Source organism: Canis lupus, chromosome 32 (assembly GCF_003254725.2).
Source record: "Canis lupus dingo isolate Sandy chromosome 32, ASM325472v2, whole genome shotgun sequence".
In the NCBI taxonomy this organism is placed as follows: Eukaryota; Metazoa; Chordata; class Mammalia; order Carnivora; family Canidae; genus Canis; species Canis lupus.
This window is the reverse complement of record NC_064274.1, coordinates 25,501,790-25,522,500: the sequence shown is the minus strand read 5'-3', so window position 1 is coordinate 25,522,500 and position 20,711 is coordinate 25,501,790. Positions and strand designations below refer to the sequence as shown.

Here is a 20,711-nt window from a genome sequence, read left to right as displayed (position 1 = left end):
TTAAATTATTTCTTTATTTGGAACAAGGTCAAAAGACTAAAATACTGATTTTTTTTTTCCCCCTCCACTCAATGTGATAGCTAATGCATGGTTGGCATAACTAGTTTTTACTGAGTAGCAGTTATTATGGTCTTGCACTTACAATGTGATTCGCAGAAACTGAAGCTGTATGCATATTCTTGCTGTGTCTTCCCCCTACCCCCTTCCAAGCATCAAGAATATTTAGCCAGGAGCGTTTTGGGGGCACCCTTTGTATTGCCATCAGACCTCTGAAGGGAGCAGTTTTCCCTAATGCGAAACCACAGAGGTGGTTCCTGAGTGATTAGGGACTTGCTGTGATTGAAAGATGCCTGCTAGCTTCTAATCCAGCCTGGGGTGAGGTTCCTTATCTTGATTTACTTTGCCTAATAGGGATTTGTTTACGTAAACCCCTCTTTTTAGGGCACCTCATCAGCAGGTCTTGAAGTTTTTGCACTTGGAGTTTGGGCATAAATGGTTCATTAATCTAATTATAAGCATAATTACTATAATTGATATCCATTTTCAACTGAATATTTGAGACTGAGACTACTGGGCCCCCATTTAGAATTCCCTGAACTCCACATTCCAGGCCAATCTATGGGCTTCACAAGGTGTCACAAAAAGATACTCTGCCTCCCCCCCCAAAAAAATCTGGAAACAAAGAAACTGGTTTTTTTTAGGTTAATATACACTTTATGTCTTTGCGTTACTTCCTAAAAGGCTGAGATGTACCTCTTCATCTGTGATAAACAACTAAAATACCTCTTCCTAAAGCATAATAATGGCCTGTAAGCAAAGGGATGAATGCAAATACCCACTTAACATTAAACTTTCCTTTTAAAAAGAGCAAAAGGGGAAAAAAAAATCTTTTTAACGGTTATTTCTTCAGGTAAACACCACCTTAAGCGATCTCCTTTCTCCCCCCCCCCTCCAAATTTTGCTCAGTGTAAAAACCAGTGACTATGAAAGATCCTTAAGAAAAAATAAAAAATAAAAAAGTCCCATGCTTTCCTCTTGTCTTGAGAAGAGACAGGAGTCTCCATTAGGAATTATTGGGAATATTCTTACAGGGGCTGCAGGCACTTGCTTTAAAACCGGTGACATTGTTTGTATGGTTTTTTAAAAAAAAATGTATCTAGTCCATCTTTCTTTTCTTTCTTTTTTCTTTCTTTCTTTTAAACAAGTAGAACACCACCCTCTTACCCCCACCAAGCCCCACCACCAAATGGCTTGTACAATTGAGACCTGTCCTTGGTCCATTGAATTAAGACCCTAACAGAGCCAGCTGTGCTGGGATTCAAACTAATGACCGCAGACACAGAAGGACACTGTGGCAGCTGGTAGTTCTTTTCTCCCTGCCTCTTTAGTTCAGATTGTATGTGGGCAGTCCTCTTCGCTCTCAGTTGTATTGTGTTTGCTTACAGTTTATACTCGGATGTATTGTAGACTTTCTCAGTACTTCATTTGCTAATTTCCTGTTCATTTTCCTCATAGGGCCATTGCTGTTTTCTACTTTACAGCATTTGCATGCCCAGGCAGCACTTGTTCACACATTTCATAATGTTTAAATGCCCTCTGCTTATAGGTAGTATCGCCCTCCCACCCCTGATTTGCATGTCTTTAGCACTCCAATTGCCCTCTTCCCTCGGCATTTGTCACCCCCGTCTTTCCTCTTTCCCCGGGTATCCTGGCTATTAATACATTTTCTCTGGAGGGTTATGAGAATAGGGGGGAGGAGCTGTGGTGTGCTGCGAGGAGGGAGGGAGTGGGTTGGGAGCGCGTGTGTGTGTGGGGGGGGTGGGGGGTGGGGGGGGAGTCGGGGTGTGTGTGTGGGGGGGAGGTCACGTCTTGATGATTGTCATGCAAACGACCTGACGGAGAATGTGGGAGCTCTCGGCGTCTTCGGTGGGGCAGCGAGGGAGGCTGTTTATTTATTTTTAATCTTTTTCCTCGTGCAGCTCGCTGGAATGACTTTCTTTATTTTAGTTGTAACAGTTGGAGGATAATGCTAAGGAAGACGCTGCCTGGGAATTCGCCGTCTGTGGAAATGCGCCCCAGAGAGGAATAAAGCAGTCCTCACCTTGCTCTCCCCGCCCGGACCCACTTTCCCCTCCCGCCTCGGCCCCCACCCCAGCACCACCATCACCCCCTTCCCTCCCCCCCACCTCCCCCCCTTTCCCACCCAGGTGTCGGACCAGGCGGTCCCCACTTCCACCCTGCACCCCTTCTTCCCCCCCTGCACCATGAACACCAATGTCTGCGTGGAGCCCGGGCCGAGCCCGGAGGCCCCGGGCTTGCCCAAGGAGAGCCACCTGCCCGAGGGGGCCCTCAACAGCCTTGTGGATTACAACTCGGAGATGGAGCGCTACCGCTCCTTCGCCACCTCCTTCTACAAGACCAACGGGGGCGCCTTCCCGCAGGCGGCCAAGATCGCGCGCATCACCACCCCCATCTTCCCCAGCAGCGCCGCCGCCGCCGCGGCCGCCGCGCGCATCGGCATGTCCCCCTGGAACTGCGACAACGCGGCCACCGCCGCCGCCGCCACCGCCATGCTCTGGGGCAGCGGCGGGGGCGGGGGCGGCGGCGGGGGCGGCGGCGGCGGCGGCGGCGGCGGGGGCGGCGGGGGCGGCGGCGGGGGCGGCAGGAAATCCTCCTCCGCCGCCGCCTCCTCCTCCGCCTCCTCCTCGGCGATCCTCCCCGCGGGCGGCGGCGGCGGCGGCGGCGGCGGCGGCGGCGGCGGCGGCGGCGGCGGCAGGACCAGCATGCACCACCGAAACGACTCCCAGAGGCTGGGGAAAGCTGGCTGCCCGCCAGAGCCGTCGTTGCAAATGGCAAATACTAATTTCCTCTCCACCTTATCCCCTGAACACTGCAGACCTTTGGCGGGGGAATGCATGAACAAGCTCAAATGCGGCGCTGCTGAAGCAGAGATAATGAATCTCCCCGAGCGCGTGGGGACTTTTTCCGCTATCCCGGCTTTAGGGGGCATCTCATTACCTCCAGGGGTCATCGTCATGACAGCCCTTCACTCCCCCGCAGCAGCCTCAGCAGCCGTCACAGACAGTGCGTTTCAAATTGCCAATCTGGCAGACTGCCCGCAGAATCATTCCTCCTCCTCCTCGTCCTCCTCCGGGGGAGCTAGCGGAGCCAACCCGGCCAAGAAGAAGAGGAAAAGGTGTGGGGTCTGCGTGCCCTGCAAGAGGCTCATCAACTGTGGCGTCTGCAGCAGTTGCAGGAACCGCAAAACGGGACACCAGATCTGCAAATTTAGAAAATGTGAAGAGCTAAAGAAAAAACCTGGCACTTCGCTAGAGGTCAGAGGAGATGATTTCTTGTTTCCCAGTCTCCCCCCCTCCCTCCTCACTCCCCTCTCTTCTCCCCTTCAGGGCTTCTTGTCTGGCTTGAAGATGCAGTACCCCTTTCCCGAAGCTTCATTCAGGCTGTAAGATACAGTTGCAGGTGGTTGCGAGGGCACGGCCTCCCCTCCACCCTCCCCAGCTGCACTTCGCGTGGAACTGGCCTCCAGATGGGGGGTGCGCCCCTCCTTTTTATCTGCGGTGGTAAACTGATGTAATTGGTCTAAAAAATCAGAAGTTTCACATTCAGAATGCTCAGAAATGCCCCTTGGCGGTTTAATATACCTCCTCCCCCTTAGTATTAGTTTTAAAAGCATCTCTGCCCAAAGGATTGGACACATCACATTTCATATACTTTTATTGGCTAAGAGAGACTTATTAGTGGCTCAGTTATAACAGTGAGGACACCATTCGTGGCACAGGAGCCTATGTTTCCATTAACACACACACACACACACACACACAGTAATCTTGGAAGCTGAAATAAATGGATTCAAAAGGGTGTTCCACCCCCTTCTAGAATAGTTTTTCTCTTCACCATGATAAAAATGTTTCTGTTTCCCATTTTCTGCATATCTGGTATTTTTTGAGAAAGCAGGAGTAATACAGAAAAGCTGAACGCCATGTGCAATTTTTAAGGGGATGTGTCTTAGAATCGAGGAACAAAATTAGTTCATTTCGGGCAGGTGATGATCATTTTATTTAAGAATTGTTTTTGCATAGTTTCACAAGCAGATGATTACTAAAATTTGGTTACCAAAGAATATTTCCTTTGAGCTCTGCGTTTGACAAAGTAACCATTTTGTGATCACAAAATTGTTCTATAAACCAAGCACAGTTTTGATTGATCCCCTAGATGGTCAATCATAGTTTCTTTTTCCTATATGTCCTTAAAACAATGTACCGATTATCACTAAAGTAATTGTTAAATTAGACTTTTTAATTGTGTTAAATGCAAAGTGATGTGTCTGGTGAAAATTTCATATGGTTAACGTGATCAAAACAAAAAGGGGAAAAAATGTACCATCATAGGTGAATGAATTTAGTGGTATGTTTAGCAAAGATATGTGAACAAGTAATCATATGTAGTCCCTTGATAACATTTACAGAGTAGATGACAGGATGTTCATATAAACTTGAGAATGTAGGTGGTGGATTTAGGATATGGGAATCTTCTATGGGCTGGATTATAGAGTGAGACTGGCTCTCACAAGTTATCATCAAGAGGGGCACTTGCACATTCTTTTTAAAAATTGTGAGCACTACTTAAAGGAGTTGTCTTCATGAAGGACTGGTCTTTAAAAGGATAAGAAAGAAGAGTTAAAGAATTTTGTTGCAGGTTTGAACACATAAATGAGATACAGATTTTTTAAAGTTTTATTAGTATACAAAGCAAATGGCATTTTGGGATCCAGGAAAAAAAAACAGTACTATATTGATATCATTATTGATTATCATCAGTTCCATCAAAATATTACATGTATTCCTCTTTGTAAGAAAACCCATCTCTTTGTCGAAAGTTCGACTTTACTCCAGGGTGGCTTACTACATTTCCATTGGCAGCCCTGCTTAAACAAAGATAATAGCAATTATAAAAATGCAGGTCCATGTATTTTGTTAGGTGGCAAAAACTTGTTTATAGTTTTTGAATTCTGCTTTCTAGATTAAGTTATTGTAATTTACCTTTAGGTCTCTAAGGCCCATAGGAAATTAAAATTCTGTTCATACTAAAATTTCCTGTGAATACCCAGTTGTTAAGGACTAGATGGCATCTATTTTTCCTCTAGAACTATAGTATCTAGAGTTACAGATTTCATGTTGCTGGTAGGCCACGTCTTTAGCTAAACCCATGGCACTGCCTGCATCCCACTTTAGCGTATATGTTGGGTAGGACCACCGAGTAATTCTGATTTATTTAGTAAATAACCACTCTGAAGGAGCTTAGCGTGGATACCAATAGGTTTTCTGCACAACTTTCTATACTGATTTATCAGTCTAAACAAACTTCATAAATTTCCCGTTTTTTCCTTCTTTGGATAGTTTTCCCACAAACTTGTGATGTTTAAATTCTTTAGACATTTTGATCTCATATGACACTGTAGTATTTCCTTTTTTTTTTTTTTAATCCGAGTGCATAAAGGTTTTGTTGATCTTCAGAAAATGGAGTGTAGGTAAGAAAGGGAAACAAATTTCTCTCTTTGTAGAGCTCTCTGACGATGTTTTCCTAACTATAGTACCCCTTCCTACCAGAGAATGGGTCATGGCTCAAGGCTAAGATTGTCAGTGGAGTGTTACTTGGCAGAAAGAAAAAGTTTGAGGGGGGAGCTGTTTTGTTTCATTTTTTTTTAATTGGCTAAGATTCTAGCTAGATTATTTTAAAAAGGCAGTGGCAGCCTTAAGCACATGTGTATCCACACAGTTTTGGCTGTAGGGAAGCAGCTGGATGCATGTCAGAGTGACGGGGTTTACATGACTGAACCAAAGCTGGAACACTGTTTGCTGGTCGGTGAAAAGTCCCCTGCTGACCTGCCTCCCTCTCTAATTTGGTTCCTGTAAGTTATCATCATCTGTGGAGATGTTTTAGAGATTGGATAGACTCCCTCACTGAGGATAATGATTTGGGGATTCATTATGGATATTACCTGTGGACTTCAGGTTTAAGTTCAGGAGCTAATATTTGTTGGCTTTAAATTATGGACACCAATGAATATTTGGATCGTAATCACTAGTTACATTCTTATTTATCATTTCAAACCTCATGTGTCCTTCTTCCCTTTGACTTATTCTCATCCCAAAGGCTGGAGGCTTAATCAGATTTTCAGGGTGAGTAAACTGAAATTAAGACAGACTCACATGGATGTGTTGGGATTCTTGCCCACATTTTTTTTTTTTTTTGAAGCCTCCCCTCTGGCAGTCCTTTTAAAACAGGCTTACTTATTTTCAAATTTTCCTGCTTAGTCTCATGTTAAGAGCATCTTAATGCCTTGGAAATATGTTTATAAAATCACCCCCCTGGTAATATTCCATGAGATAACAGTACACATAAAACAAATTTAGTTTTTCTGTGATACTGTGCACTGCGTATTTGCATGTAACACTGTTCATTTAGTCATTTTTACTACATTAAAAAACTCACTAATTATTCAAAGCAGTTATTACAAATACTGCATGACCTTTCTGCAAAAAAACTTATCTTAAAAACTTGCATCCTAAATGATCAATATTAAGTGGAGAGATTTTAATAAACATGTGATTATGCATTATGATAATAAGTTACATAAAGGCAGTTTGTCTCATGCAAAGGTAATCAATCCTTCAGTTTTCATATTCACAGCAGTTACATTTCTGATATGAAGATCTAACTTTTAAAAATATCCCCACCCGATATGGCTCAAGGGATAGAATCATCCCACGGGCAACCCCAGCCTCTTAGTCTCTGAACATTGTTCAGGTGACATGATTGATCTCTGTGGGACAGCATTAGAGACCACACAGATCTGGTTTCTCTCCCATTAGCTGATTTATGGAATTACATTAGTAAGCAGCACCTCAGGAGGTTTCCCTGCCCCCACCCTTGGCTCTCGGCTCTAAGTTACACACTGCCATCACAAGCTGGAGGAGGGCCTTGAAAAGGATACCCTATAGTGAAGAGACTGTAGTGAAGAGAAAACTGGAGCCTCAAGAGAACGGACAATTTTAATTTCTTTCTTTTCTTTTCACACTTTTCTCTCATTTAAAATATTTATCTATTGAATATACAGGCCAACAAGTTAGGTTGATCTTCTAAGGGGTTTGGTGGAAAACACCCAAATATTGCCCCAAACTTGATAACTTGATTTCTTGAAGACTATTTTAGGTTTTAAGTTCTTAGCTATTGAGTTCTAAGACCCCACCACCACACAAAGGGCAATCGTAAAATTCTGGACGAAGCATTGTCTTCAGGGAAGATGATACTTGCTTCCTGAAGAAATTTATTTGTAGACTGTATGTAAAATAGGTGTGTCCTTCAAACTCAGAATCCATATAGTTAAATAATGAAACCAGTCAATAATTGAAAATGTTATAAGTTTTTGAAGTTAGGTGACTTAAAAAAATGTATTGGTAAACACAGATGTTTCATATCTTAAATTGAAACATCCACCAGTTTGTCATTTTATATCATGAAAGAATGAGTTCTCAAATTTTAGTAAAATCGACAACATGCCACTATAAAAATCTAAATTTTTGTTTCATTCTCAAAATGCAAATATGACTATCAAAGGGAAAGAGGAAAGTTCTCAATCAATTCAAACAAAATGATAGTACATTAACACTAGAGTGTAATAAAGAGCTAATGTAGGAAAAAAGCTCCTGAATTTCATAAACGATAAGAAAAAACTTCAGAAAAGTTTAGCTTTGACTAAAGCCAAGTAGATTTGCTGTCAAGGCATCAAACTGTAATACAAGTCCAGCGAGACTTTCCTTCTATCACTAGATCTAATACAAAGTAGTCAAAGAAAGTTGTTTTATTTAAAAGGACCATACATTTGTAATACTTCCTAAATGAAAATACTACCCCCACCCATGCAAATATCATGTAAATTATAAGAAATCTTTTACATGGCAATTAAGAGTAGTAAAATAAAAGTAATTAAAATCCATATATAAGTTATCCTCTAAGAATATTTGAAATTCAACTGTCATGAAACAAAATACAAACGAATAAGCAATCAGAAAACCAGTCAGAACAAATCAACAGTAACAACTTTTAGACTAATAAGATAAAAATATACATTTTAAATGAGAATAAAAAGTTATCTAATGATTAAGAAAATAAACATTACTTGATTTTTAGACTTTTTGCTGAATTGATGATTGAAGTACTGCTGCCTACCTTGGTTAGTCCCTTGTTTTCCTTAGTGAACAGTTAGGGGTTTTGTATAGTCTATAGGTTTTGTATAGTATAGTCAACCTTACAGGTTGGCAAATACAGAACAAATTAATAAACTAGTCTCTAAGACTGTAACTGGAAAGAAGTGGAAGCAGGGTGGGCATTTCATCTCCATTGGCTCTAGTTTGGCAGGTTGGAGACTGAAGATCTATTGGGGAGGGGGGGCAGGGTTGTGAACCTGGTATATTCTTTCTGGATACACAAGTAAAACATACAATTATTTAATTTGGTAAAAAAAAAGTGTTTTAAAAAACTCTCTTGAAGTTGTTGATGCTTAGAATTGTTCGAACTCACTTGGTTAGATTGTCTGAATACATTTTTTCATTTTTACCAGAAAACAGCTCACTTTTAAATTTTGCTTTGAAAAAGCATAATAAAATGTCCCACTATCCAGTAAATTTCATGAGAGTGGATATGCTTACCATTTTTTACATGTATTTTTCCTTACATTTTACAAAATGTTAAACTAATGTATTCATCACATAAAAATATCTAATCAAATTAAGAGGTTAAATTCAATATTTATTGAAAGGAAGGCCCACATAAATATCTAAGTTGGATAAAAGACTACTTCTCTTTTAGTTTTCCTTTATTTTTAAGTTAATCTTTAAAAAGCAAAAATGAACCCAAAATAATGGTAAATTTTTTCATTTGTATGTGTGATTTTCAGTCACTGAGTAAAATGTAGATAATCTTGGTTGGGGATGTAGAACACCCCAGAAAATACCACTTTCTACAAAAATTTATTTTCAAGAATATTTTTTGTTGTAATCAGTGTATATTTTGAAGATTCTGCAGATGCATTGATTTTGTTCGTTGTGTTGCGGGGCTTCTGCTCATTCTTAACAGTTTTTCATCTGACATTATCCTATTGTCCTTAAGAGTTTCAAAATATTTGGGGCAGGGGCACAGGGATGGTTTATCCTTCAGTCATATCTTGTTCCATCACATACAAACACCTGTCCTGATATTGAATTATTCTGCACGGTAATCGAAAAGCCTCCCTCCATTCAGCATCATATGTTTTCTGTTGTTTATTGAGTTATGTTGCACCATACTTCAGATGCGACAGCCATTTAATAATGTTGAAGACTTAGCTCTGCAGGGGCTAAAAGGATCCCAGCAGGCTTGTTAACTTCTACTCTAAAACATTATGAGAAATATTTTTTTCCTCTGTGAAACTTCGGGGCTTTCTCTTAATTTATTTTAACAGCATAAGAATCCAAAGCCAGGTATGAGAGTGAGCCTGTTAAATTTTTCTGTTTTTCTTTTTCTTGATATTTAATGCACTTATCTCCCATTACATTTCTTAAAAACAAATGGCAAAGCAAAAATTACTTTTTCAAAGAAGTAATACTAAAAAATGTATTTCTTTGGCTGATATAAAACCAAATATAAATTGTATTAGGAAAGCATACTGTTAGTTTCTCAGCTTTTCACTTCTTTTATAGTTAAAAATTATATTTGGGCCATACGGCCACATTTAGATGATAGGTTATGGGAAGAGCCAATAGTATCAGGTAACTTACAGTTGAAATTAGCCACATCAGTGTAACTTCTCTGAAGCTTGTTTCCTCATCTGTAGAATGGGGATAATAGTATCCAGTAGCTTACAACTTTTTTTTTTAAGATGTTATTTATTTATTCATGATAGACATAGAGAGAGAGAGAAGCAGAGACACAGGCAGAGGGAGAAGCAGGCTCCATGCAGGGAGCCTGATGCGGGACTGGATCCCTGGACTCCAGGATCACGCCCTAGGCTGAAGGCAGGCACTAAACCGCTGAGCCACCCAGGGATCCCAAGCTTACAACTTTTTGATGCTGTATATAGGTTAGTGTACTTTGCGTAATAAAAAATGCTGTATAAGTTTTCATTCCTATGTTAAAGTCCTCAGTGAAAAGTAGAGACTGAGATAGCCAGCTATGTTTACAGATAATTCTGTACATCAACATGTTGCTTATAGTTTTCAGAAATTAAAGCCCAGGTTGACTATGTTATGGCTTGTGTTTTCTGAATTTTTGCTTTAATCATCCACTTCACCAAACATCTGGCTTGATTTCACTTGGAAAGAGATAAACCTGATAAACAAGTTTTCCTTGTTCTTGCGTCTCAAATGCCTAGGAGAACACAAATAACCTAGTCAATTCCATCTGTGTGGTGAGCCAGGTTAAATAAATCAGTGCTCTTCTTCCTTACCAAAGGCACACCACTGCCATTAATTTCTATAACTTTTGAGAGAGGGAGAGAGAGACTGACCTTAACACAATGCCTTTGTTTGGCTACTATTTTCTTTATTTGGACAGACACAGTTGGGAGCTATACTAAGTGTGAATTAATTTAAGAAAATCATTGGAAGAAAGAAGAAAGAAATGGTTAAATACTTGTGAATTCTAGTTGGAGGATATGTTTAATATTGGAAAATTTTAGAGTTACTTTTGTTTTGGGAGATAGTTGTGTGGGGGAATAAAACAAGTGGATACACGTTTTGAGATACAAAGTAAAGTATACAGAACTTTCTTTTTTTCCTGTTTAAAGAGGAGAAAGTATTTATGAAATGAAGAGAGTCATGAACAATAATAGAAAAGGCTGATGGTTTTTTGGGAGAAAACAGTGATAAGCCCTAAAAGACTTGGAATGCTAATCCAGAAAGCATTAAAAACTGAGGAAGGAATATTCAAGTCAGGATACAATCCAGTATCTAGAAGGAACTTTGTCAAGACAGGATATGGATGTCTGCTTTCCTTCAGCAGTTATAGAAGTTTTGCGGAGAGTGGAAACTATAAAAAGAGGGAAGATAATATTTTTATGACTTCACTCAATATATTTGGTTTGAGAGTCAGAGCTAAAGCTCAAGTTCAGTGGAGTGGCAGCTGAATCAGAGACAGGGAAAACAGATTGTGTTATAGCTGATGTTATTATTTTTACTTATGTCTTTGAAACATTTGGTAGAATAATTCCAAAGTGTAACTAAAAGAGAATGCTTCCAAGATGGGTGGAAAATGGGATCCCATTTGGATCTCCTCTGTATCTAAATTCATACTTTAGAGGACATTCTGGAGAATGTGCACAAGTGTCAAACTGGGGAAAACTCTGCTGAAAGTGCTGTTTCTTGCTCAAGGACTTAAAGAAACAAAAACCTGGATTGGTAGAATCAAAAGGATAGAGATGTAGGGTGGCAAGGGGGGAAAGGGACAAATGTTTATAGATCACAAAGACTCATTGGCATTTCTGTGCATTTCAGCCAATTTGGCAAATTCCAGAGAAGATATATTTGCTCCAAACCCTTACAGATTGAAAAGAGATGAAATACGTTTTAAAAGAAAGATAGACTATAAATTTAATTGTGTGGAAATGATGATTATGGGTGCTGGTGAATCAGTGGCAGGAAAGTAATTGTCTCTGCTGGGGAAAGATTGGTCTATGGGAAGTGTTCTCACGTGTAGGTTAAATGAGTTAAAACCAGTGATGGTTTTAATGGAATCAAGAATAAGGAAAAGAGCTAAAATTCTCAGTTGTATGTAGATGGATGAGAAGTGAGAAGATGTGGGATCTTCTAGTAAACATTAAATACTTTGTGTGCCCTAATTTTCACCCGTGAAAAATAAAATCGAGAACATCGGCCTTTTCTGTGTCAAAGGAAATACATATTGGATCTTTTATGTAAGGCTGCTATATAGAGTTACATTCATTATGAAGTGGAGTGGTTTTTGGATTTTCCTCATGTGATTCTCTTCACATGAGTGTGTTATTTCTGTGGCGTGGAGCTGTGTTTTTCAAACTGCAGGTGACAGAACATTAGTGGTCCATGTGTTGGCTTGCCATGAGGATTTTTAAAAAGTAGAACAGAACAGAGTGGAACATAAAATATATGATTGCAGTACATATAGTAAGAGTACATATTGTTAAACTTCTGTTTCAGTTTGTATGTATACATAAATGTATGTGTATGCATGTACTAGGCTGCTATGTAAAATGTATTTCTAAGTGTTGGTTGCAGTCAAAAAAGTTTGAAAAACACTAGTTTAGTGACAGCACCAACACCATTGAACAAGTCTGTAGTGAGGAAAGAAATTATATTTGTAAATGGAACAATGGTAACAAGATAAAGAGTAAAATTTAAATGTATTTCTATCAATAGCGTGTCTTTACTTCTCCTAGGCAGGTCTCTACCTCTGCTGTATATTCATGAATCCATGGTATGTTACTGAGCACATAGTAAGCCCTTGATCAATTCAATCCAATTTGATAGATCTTTAGGTAGGAACTATTATTTTCTAAGATTTGTGGTTAAGTGCTGTGGATGTGGATATACAATACACATATGTTTACACAAACAGAGACAGACACTTGTTTAAGGAACTTAAACTTTTCATTTCTGCCTTTTGCAACACCTACCTAAATCTCTAACTCTGCATCTTAGTCCTTCATCCAAGATACTTAGTTCTCTGCTTACATTTTTAACTTTCAGTCCAAGAAGTGGACACATTTAAAATAAAATAATTGAATCAAAGCAATATAATTGCTCTGTAAACAATCTCATACCTTGGGATTCCTTGATGCATCCTTGGCTTAGTTCTTCCTCAGGCCTAGGTAAGAAATACAGATTACTATTTGTGATCTCTACCTGGTTTCCTCAGGTGGTTGTATGGTATAGAATTAAATTTTCTATTAATAGAATTTTTCGAGGATTAAGAAAAAAAAGGATACTTGCTTTGTATATTTGAACATACTGAGACTCTACAGTATGATTTGTTATTTCAAGTATATTTTACAGAGTAGTGGAAATCGTTGTTTGACCTGAATAAGAAAGAAGGAAGGGAGGGAGAGAGGAAAGGTAGGCAAAGTATAGTGTTACAGATACAAGGGAAACCAGAAAGGAGCACATTGGTAGAAAGGATTGTCATGTGCAAGGTCATCCTCTTGAGTCTGGTTTAAGTAAGAAATTGGTAGAAACAGTTAATGTCTCAAAATTTTTGGCAAGATGCCATGAGTCTGGGCTTAGACCCACTAGAACTTTTCAACATCGTTTCTTTTAATTTACCATAGCGGAAAAAATAGTTTCACAGAAACTAGTTTTTTTCCCCCACCTTGTCATTTCTCTTTAAGAGTAATTCACTCAGGTCTGCAGTCAGAAACATGGAAAAGCCAAGGTGAGAAAAAGAATGCTCCAGATTAGCGATGGTGTTTAGAGAGGTGAAGGCTATCCTATAAACAACCAATTGGTCAAAGATATCTGTAATTTTTAAGTGGTTATATAGAGAATTTCCTAGAAAATACAAAATGCGCATACAGAAAAGACTCCAAAAAAAGTGGAAGAAAGAATATTAATCACTACATCTTATAAATTCTGTGTTTGAAAAAAAGTTAGGCTTATTAATTGACTCTGCTAGATAGTTTATTTTGTGAAGGTGTATATGTTTGCACAAAGATACTCATAGAAAAAGAAGTAGTATATCGAAATCCTCTGAGGAGAAATTTAAATCTGAATATTTAAGGAATTGCTCTAGCACAAGATATGCTGATATCATGGTAGTACAGAATGCTTATATATCCTCTTAATGAGGGAAATTAGTCAATATATTTCGAAAGAGCTAGGTAACATGTGATAACTTGATAAAGTTTAAATTATAATAATTGTTGTTAATTTTATTACTTAAAGAGAAAAAAGGAGAACAAAAACTCAGAATGATTGTGAATTTAAGCATTTGGTTTGATGACAATTACAATTATTAAAAATTTTTTAAAGAAATACTCCAAAAGCTACGTGTTATTTTCAGAAGTATAGTTCTAACCAAGTACATTATTTTGATGATGATGACTGAAATATTTGGAATTTACTCTAAATTCTTATAAGTCATTTATGGACATAAAACATGCTTTGGTTTCTTTGGGTCTATCGAAGTGGTTGGAATGTCTTAGAGGATTCTTAACCAAATGAAGTACAGTGAGTACATCCAAGTTGCTAAGGAACTTAGCCTAAGAGAAAAATTTTTATTAAAGTTATTTTCACTTTTTATATAATATAAAAAAAGAATATTTCTCAAATTTTCAATCTATAATATTTCAAAAGGAGCTGTATTTTGAATTTTTTATAGAGGTTTGGTGTAACTATTGTATTTCATTTGAATACATGTTAGAGACTGTCCAAATCAAAGCTTTAATAATTTTAAAACATCACCTCATAATATTTTTTGAGTGACCTCCCATTTCCTCACATTTTACAAGAATTTCTTCTTCTTTTCAGTAAACGAACAAAACAGTTCAACTGTCTGCTTTGAAATTAATGAAAATTTTCAAAATTGTACAACTTTATCACAAAAAGAATGCTGGCGTTTTTCAGTAGCTGATTAGCAGTGATCTCACCTAAAGGCATTGTTGCATTAAGCAGGATTAGTCGAGTGACTTCCAGGGGAGATAGAATTATCTAACTTTTGTCTCTGCTGGATAGATAGATGGGGATAGGTAGGTAGCAGATTGATTAACATTCATCTATCATATAACCGTATATATTTGTGTGTATATATATATATTCATAAATGAAATATAAACATGGAACATATAAATAGAATTGACTCTGTTCTAATCATTCTTGACAGTATTGATGTTATTAATCTAATTTTTGCTTTTTAATGTCAATTTTACCTTTAATTGCCTTTCATATTCCCTCTAAGAACCTTTAACATAGGGTTAAAAGTACTGTATAAAATAATCTTTCAAAAAATGCCTTTTTAATTGGTGGGTCATTGAACAATTTTCCTCTTTCTGCTTACCCTGGTATTATCCTATTACAGTTTATTTTTATATGTCCAAGAACATTTCAAGTTCTAAGCGACTCATTTATAATACAATAAATTTACTTATTTGTTAGACTGATTTGATTTGAAGTGTTTTTACCAAAATTACTTGAAATATAATCCTACATAGCATTAATCACGAGACTTGCCTAAATAAAGTAAGTTGCATTAGATACTAGGGCCAAAGTGGGCACCTTTTTTGGTCACTTTTGGACGAGTGTAAATCATGGTGATAAGCTGTTACTTTCCTTCCTACCAACCCATGCCTACCCATTAGACACATAAATTCTCCTTTAGACTACTGTTTTCCTAACTGGTTCTACTAGCACATTGCTTGGTTTAGCATCTGTTCAACATAATATATAAACCCATCTTTCCAACTACAAAAGTTACCTAGATTTACTTCTCAAGTCATGCTATCAGAGCCTAAAGCCATCCTATCACAGTGGTGATGGTGAGGGTGGTGGTGTTTGTGTAGGAGGGGGAGGAAGAGGAGGAGCTGTCAATATTTGCAAAGCAGAAGGAGTAGCAGGAGCAGCAGGCTACAGAGGATGGATACTAATGAAAAAGCCATTGCTAGTTCTTCCCCAGTAATCAGAGAAATCCTGGCCATAAACGTCGATTTGAAAACGAAAAAAGTAGAGTTCTTATAATCATATTTAAGGCCTCCAAAAAATCGGGTTGTAAGTTACGCATTTACCTCTTTGGTACTTTCTCTCTTTTAGGGAGTGGTCTAATATTCCAGTTACTGGTAATATTGATGTTTTTAGTTTACATTTGGATAATGGCCAAAATAAAATGTGAGTGTACAGATACTTATACAGTTATATGATAAATGAATCTGAATTATGAGAAGACTAATCTGATACATATCACATATGTAATATATATTGCACATATATATCATACATATGATATAATATTACATAATATATATGACATATATATTACGGTAGGACAGAAAAAGAAAGGTGTAACCTAAGAAGTAGAAACTGTTTACTTATATTAGTTTATATATTTTTAATTGAGGCATTATTATTAAAATATAAAGTTTTTGGTTATAAAACAGTAAATTATGGGACTGTGAGATTATCACATATCTTAAATTAATTGTTCTTTCAGATTCACTGACCTATGCCATACTTGTGCTTGCTAATAATTCTAGTAAAGTTAGTGAATTACTGGTCTATGGTTTCTGAAATATATTAATTATAAACAGGATATAAAAAATATTTCTGCTAAAAATATTTTAGAGTGTCTCTAACATTTCTTAGGTATTATTTTAGATCATAATTAATTATCCAAAGATTTGTATTAATATACGTGTGAATTCACATTCACAATATTGTATGTATAATACAATTTTTCATTTCTTCAAGTAGTTTTTGAAATTTTGTCAGTAAAAAAATTGAGAACCTATATAACTTGATGTTTCAGCATTCTTTGTGAATCAAAACAGGAAAAAAAGTAATTTTCTTCCTCCCTCAGGAATCCTTTACTTCTGTTCATGCAGAATACTCCAGAGTTTTAAAGTTTTATATTAAGCCAAAACAAAATATGATCAAATATCTAAAGGCAAACAGTGGTACTTACTATTATCTCTTGTCATACTCTTGTAATTTCTGTTGCAAAATTACAGTGATTTATTAAGGTTTTCAAGTTCTAGTGTGAAAAGGTCAGTCAAATGCTGTGAGGTGTTCCAATTTCAAAGTCTTAGGTGGTTGGAGCCTAAGAAACTTATAGGGGACTCCTCACAGAAAGACAGTATTCAAGAAGAGTTTAAAAGAGGCTGTACTGGCTAACTACAGTTTGATATTGCTTTACTTTGGATTAGAAAAAGCACACTTCACATCATTACATATGAGAATCAGAAAATAATTAGATGACTTCCATTTCTTTAATTAATAATAAATAGGAAAGCAGGAAACTATTTTTGATTAGTTTAAGAATAATTGTAGCCCAAAATACTGACTCCAGCTTGGAAATCATTGTATTAGAAGCATCCTGTTTCACAATAGAATTCCGAAGGCTTTTTTGGATTAGAAAGTATATGAAGAAATATTGGAAACCTGCATTTAACTTTAGTTACAGAATTTTCTAATGTCATAATTATTATCTCAATTTAGATAGCTTTATGCATTCTGAAGCAAATTTCAGCATTGAGTTCTCTTTAATTTGCCCTTTGAAGGTTCATGAGTGGCTTTACTAAAATGATGAGTTTTGTTCGTGCCACACTTTATATGTTGTATCTAAAAATGAATAGCCATTCCCACATATCTCTATGTAGAGGGAAGTGTGGATATCCCATTTGCAGCTTTCAGAAGATGAATTTTTATTAGAATTTTTATTAGATTTGCCATATTTTAAACAAGAGTATGTAGATGCATGCTCAACCTGAAGATACCACAGTTCATGTGACTGCTCAGCAGACACCAAAAAAGAAAAATACTCAAATTCTTTAGGTGGCAGCCTTGGGGATTTTTACTTATTTTAGATTGTTTAATTATTTCTTCACTGCTGATTTAACAAAAATTAAGCTTAAATATACCTCTGCTGGAGACATACTAATAACTTTTTGTGTTCATTTTTTTAAAGTATATGTAAGCTGTACTTGGGCTTGGATTATATCATTCATAGTCTGTATCTTACACAAAATTCTTATATATCTTATACAAGGAATTACCATTGCTTTCTAAAATTATTTAAGGGGGAAACAGCTCATTAGTTTAGGGTCTTCAGTATGTGGCTCTGGCTTTCGTAGGACTGAATACTCTGGAACACCATGCTTTATAGTAATAGGGGAAGGAGAACGGAGGGCTGCAGGTTTCTCCCCAGGCCTCCTGGGAGCAGGCTGCTGTATGTCAGTGTGTGCACCTGGATGAGCAGTGAAGGCTGCCTTAAACAATGCTGCTCAACTCCATTCTATTCTTTACCTCCCCACCCCCTTCTCTTCCTGGGGAATCTGGCTTTCCTGTCACTCAGGATAACAATTTCCTGCAAGCATCATGGAGATCCAGAAAGTCACTGTAATCTCATCAAAAGTGTGATTCCCCAGCTGGGACTGTTGAATTTATATAACCCTAAGGGAGCTGGTCAGGGTGCTTAATCCTCCCCGTTGGTGTGCTGAGATCCCACACCATTTGAAGTAAAAGTCTTCTAACGAAGATGACCTCATTAGTTGACAGAATTAGAGAAGATAGGTCCCCAAATTAGTACAGACTTAATCAAAAACCTATTTTTTAATCAATCTTTTATGTATTCATACGGTTTATTCAAACACCTATGATTTAACTAATATTTCATGTATGAAAGCAAACAGTGTTGCTTTGCCCATCTTGGCCAAAGAGAACTCAATCCAGGCGTAAAGTAAATTTCCACTGAGCCCAAGTGAAAATTGGGCAGGAGGTCAGGCATACATCTTCTGCTTTTTGTGGCCTAGGGGCACTAAGGAGTTTTGTCACTTTTTTAACCCTGAAATAAAATTTAGAGCAACCTCACTTCAAGCTTCTGGTGCATGCCTTGAAAACTTGTTCCAGTTAATGCACTAGTGGTATTCTTGTTTTCTCACACATTTTAGGTGATTTCCCAACAAATCACTTTTAGGCTTCATAACCTCAAAATTCTTAATTTGAGGGATAAGTAATTTTTAAAAGATGCTTCCTTGCTTATCTTCACCCTTCCTGTGTATCAGTGGATTGTCTCTATCTTTGTAGATGGAGATACTACTGGTCTCAATGTATGCATAATAATATGCACACATCACAGTGCTATATTTTGTGACAGGTTGTATTAGTAAAGAAAACTAGCTCTCTGCTTTTCTCATATTTGCATTATCTAATTAATTTTTGGTGCTAACAAGCATTGAGAAATGATTATGTTTCTCCTCACAACCATGACCTTTGATCTCAGGTGACATTTGATGAAGCTTGCTTTTTCTAAATATTGCGAATAAAATTGGGTAATGGAAAGGGGCACAGGAAGAGCAAAGAATTGGAAAAGATATTTCAAAATGTATCCAAGACATAAGGAGTTCACCTCATTTAAAAAATGTACTCCATACATTTTTCTGTTTATCTTCATAAACATATATGTTTATCAAGATACAAGATTATCTAAGTATATACTTACAGTCTTGTTTCCAGTTGGCATCTGAAAGTAAATTGGCATCTCTATGTCATATTCTATACATGTAAATGTGAATATATATGAATATATATGCACATGTTTATTTTTCATATGTGAATCTGTAATTGCATGGATATGTTTGGATCTAACTTATCTTGTTAAAAATGACTACATTTATATAAGTATGCATACTTATATAAAATTTATTCTTAGTTGGCATCAGGCAGCAAGCTTAGCATCTGGTATAAACGTCTAAGTTTTCATTTACTGCTTGTGTGTGTGTGTGTGTGTGTGTGTGTAAAGTGTGAATATTAGAATGAATATGTTTCTTATTACTTCATATAATTCCCTTAATAATGACTAAATAAAAGTAAGGAGCATATACAATTATATTTATCATTCAAAAGTCAATTTTGGAAAGTGGTAGAGGGGTTTTTCTCATCAACCAAATCAATTGATGGGGATTCAGGTATGCAGCTGGAGAGAAGAAAACATTATACCATGAGGAGTAAGGAGTAAAATATTAAAAGTGCTATTTATATGGAAATAATGTACTTTCTTGTTTGAGTTTTTAGATAATATTTCACAAGTTAAATATTTTTGTATATACATTATACAAACTTGCATTAGAGTCATTAGTTTGGGGTACCTGGCTGCCTGGGAGAGCATGAGACTCTTGATCTTAGGGTCATGAGTTAGAGCCTCACGTTGGGAGTGGAGTTTATTTTTAAAAAATCATTAGTTTGAAAAAAAATCATTAGTTTGTTCTTACACATTCATTTTGAAATTTATTGTGTTGACTGTGAGGACAAGTTTTTAAAAATTCTTTATAGTGCAAGTAGTGAAAAGTGGCTTTGCTTTCCAAAATTTTTTTTTCATTTAAATTTCAAGATGACATTATTACAGTAGGACTTTTTCAACCAAATAAATCAAATGTGAGAAAGTAAATAAAAGCTAGCCTCAATTATTAAAGAGTACTTAGAGTAGAATTTTTCATGTATTTTCTGAAATATGAAATTCAAGTGCCATTAACACCATCTTAAGATTTGTTTACAAGAAGTGCGTGTGCGCACGTGTGTGTATGTTCATGTTTGTACCTACTCAATAATTTGGTAACATTCAACATACCAATTTATATACATATTCTTAGCAGCCATCTTGTATTCTACACAGGATTGTTGGACTGTCTAAGAAATAAAATCAACTCTCTTTCGTTTGCTCCTGTAGGAAAATGTAGCTTATTGTTTCTTATGTACCTTCAATATGTTCTCATGTGATCCTGTTTTTTAAAGAACAGTATAGTATAATGAATTACTGTAATATTAATATAGAGAGGAAAATTCAATACTTTAACCTTTTTTCTGAAAAAAAAAAAAAAAAAAAAAAGGCCCACCGTAACTTTAAGTTTTTTGTTAAAAGGATGGCTTTTACTTTTGGTGCTAACTTTTTACTCCTTTGGAAAACTATAGTCTTTTTATGGTACA

General features: G+C 37.0%; 1 protein-coding gene across 2 annotated transcripts in view; it reads left to right on the top strand.

Annotated features, from left to right (window-relative positions):
- Nucleotides 1-20,711, top strand: part of CXXC4 (CXXC finger protein 4) — a 35,386-nt gene that overhangs the window by 1,022 nt on the left and 13,653 nt on the right. For both annotated transcript variants that reach the window (XM_025422829.3, XM_049105009.1), the window contains one exon: nt 2,008-3,335. In XM_025422829.3, coding sequence (XP_025278614.3) covers nt 2,265-3,335 — 1,071 coding nt within the window. In that variant the 5' untranslated portion in view covers nt 2,008-2,264. The remainder of the gene's footprint in view (nt 1-2,007; nt 3,336-20,711) is intronic.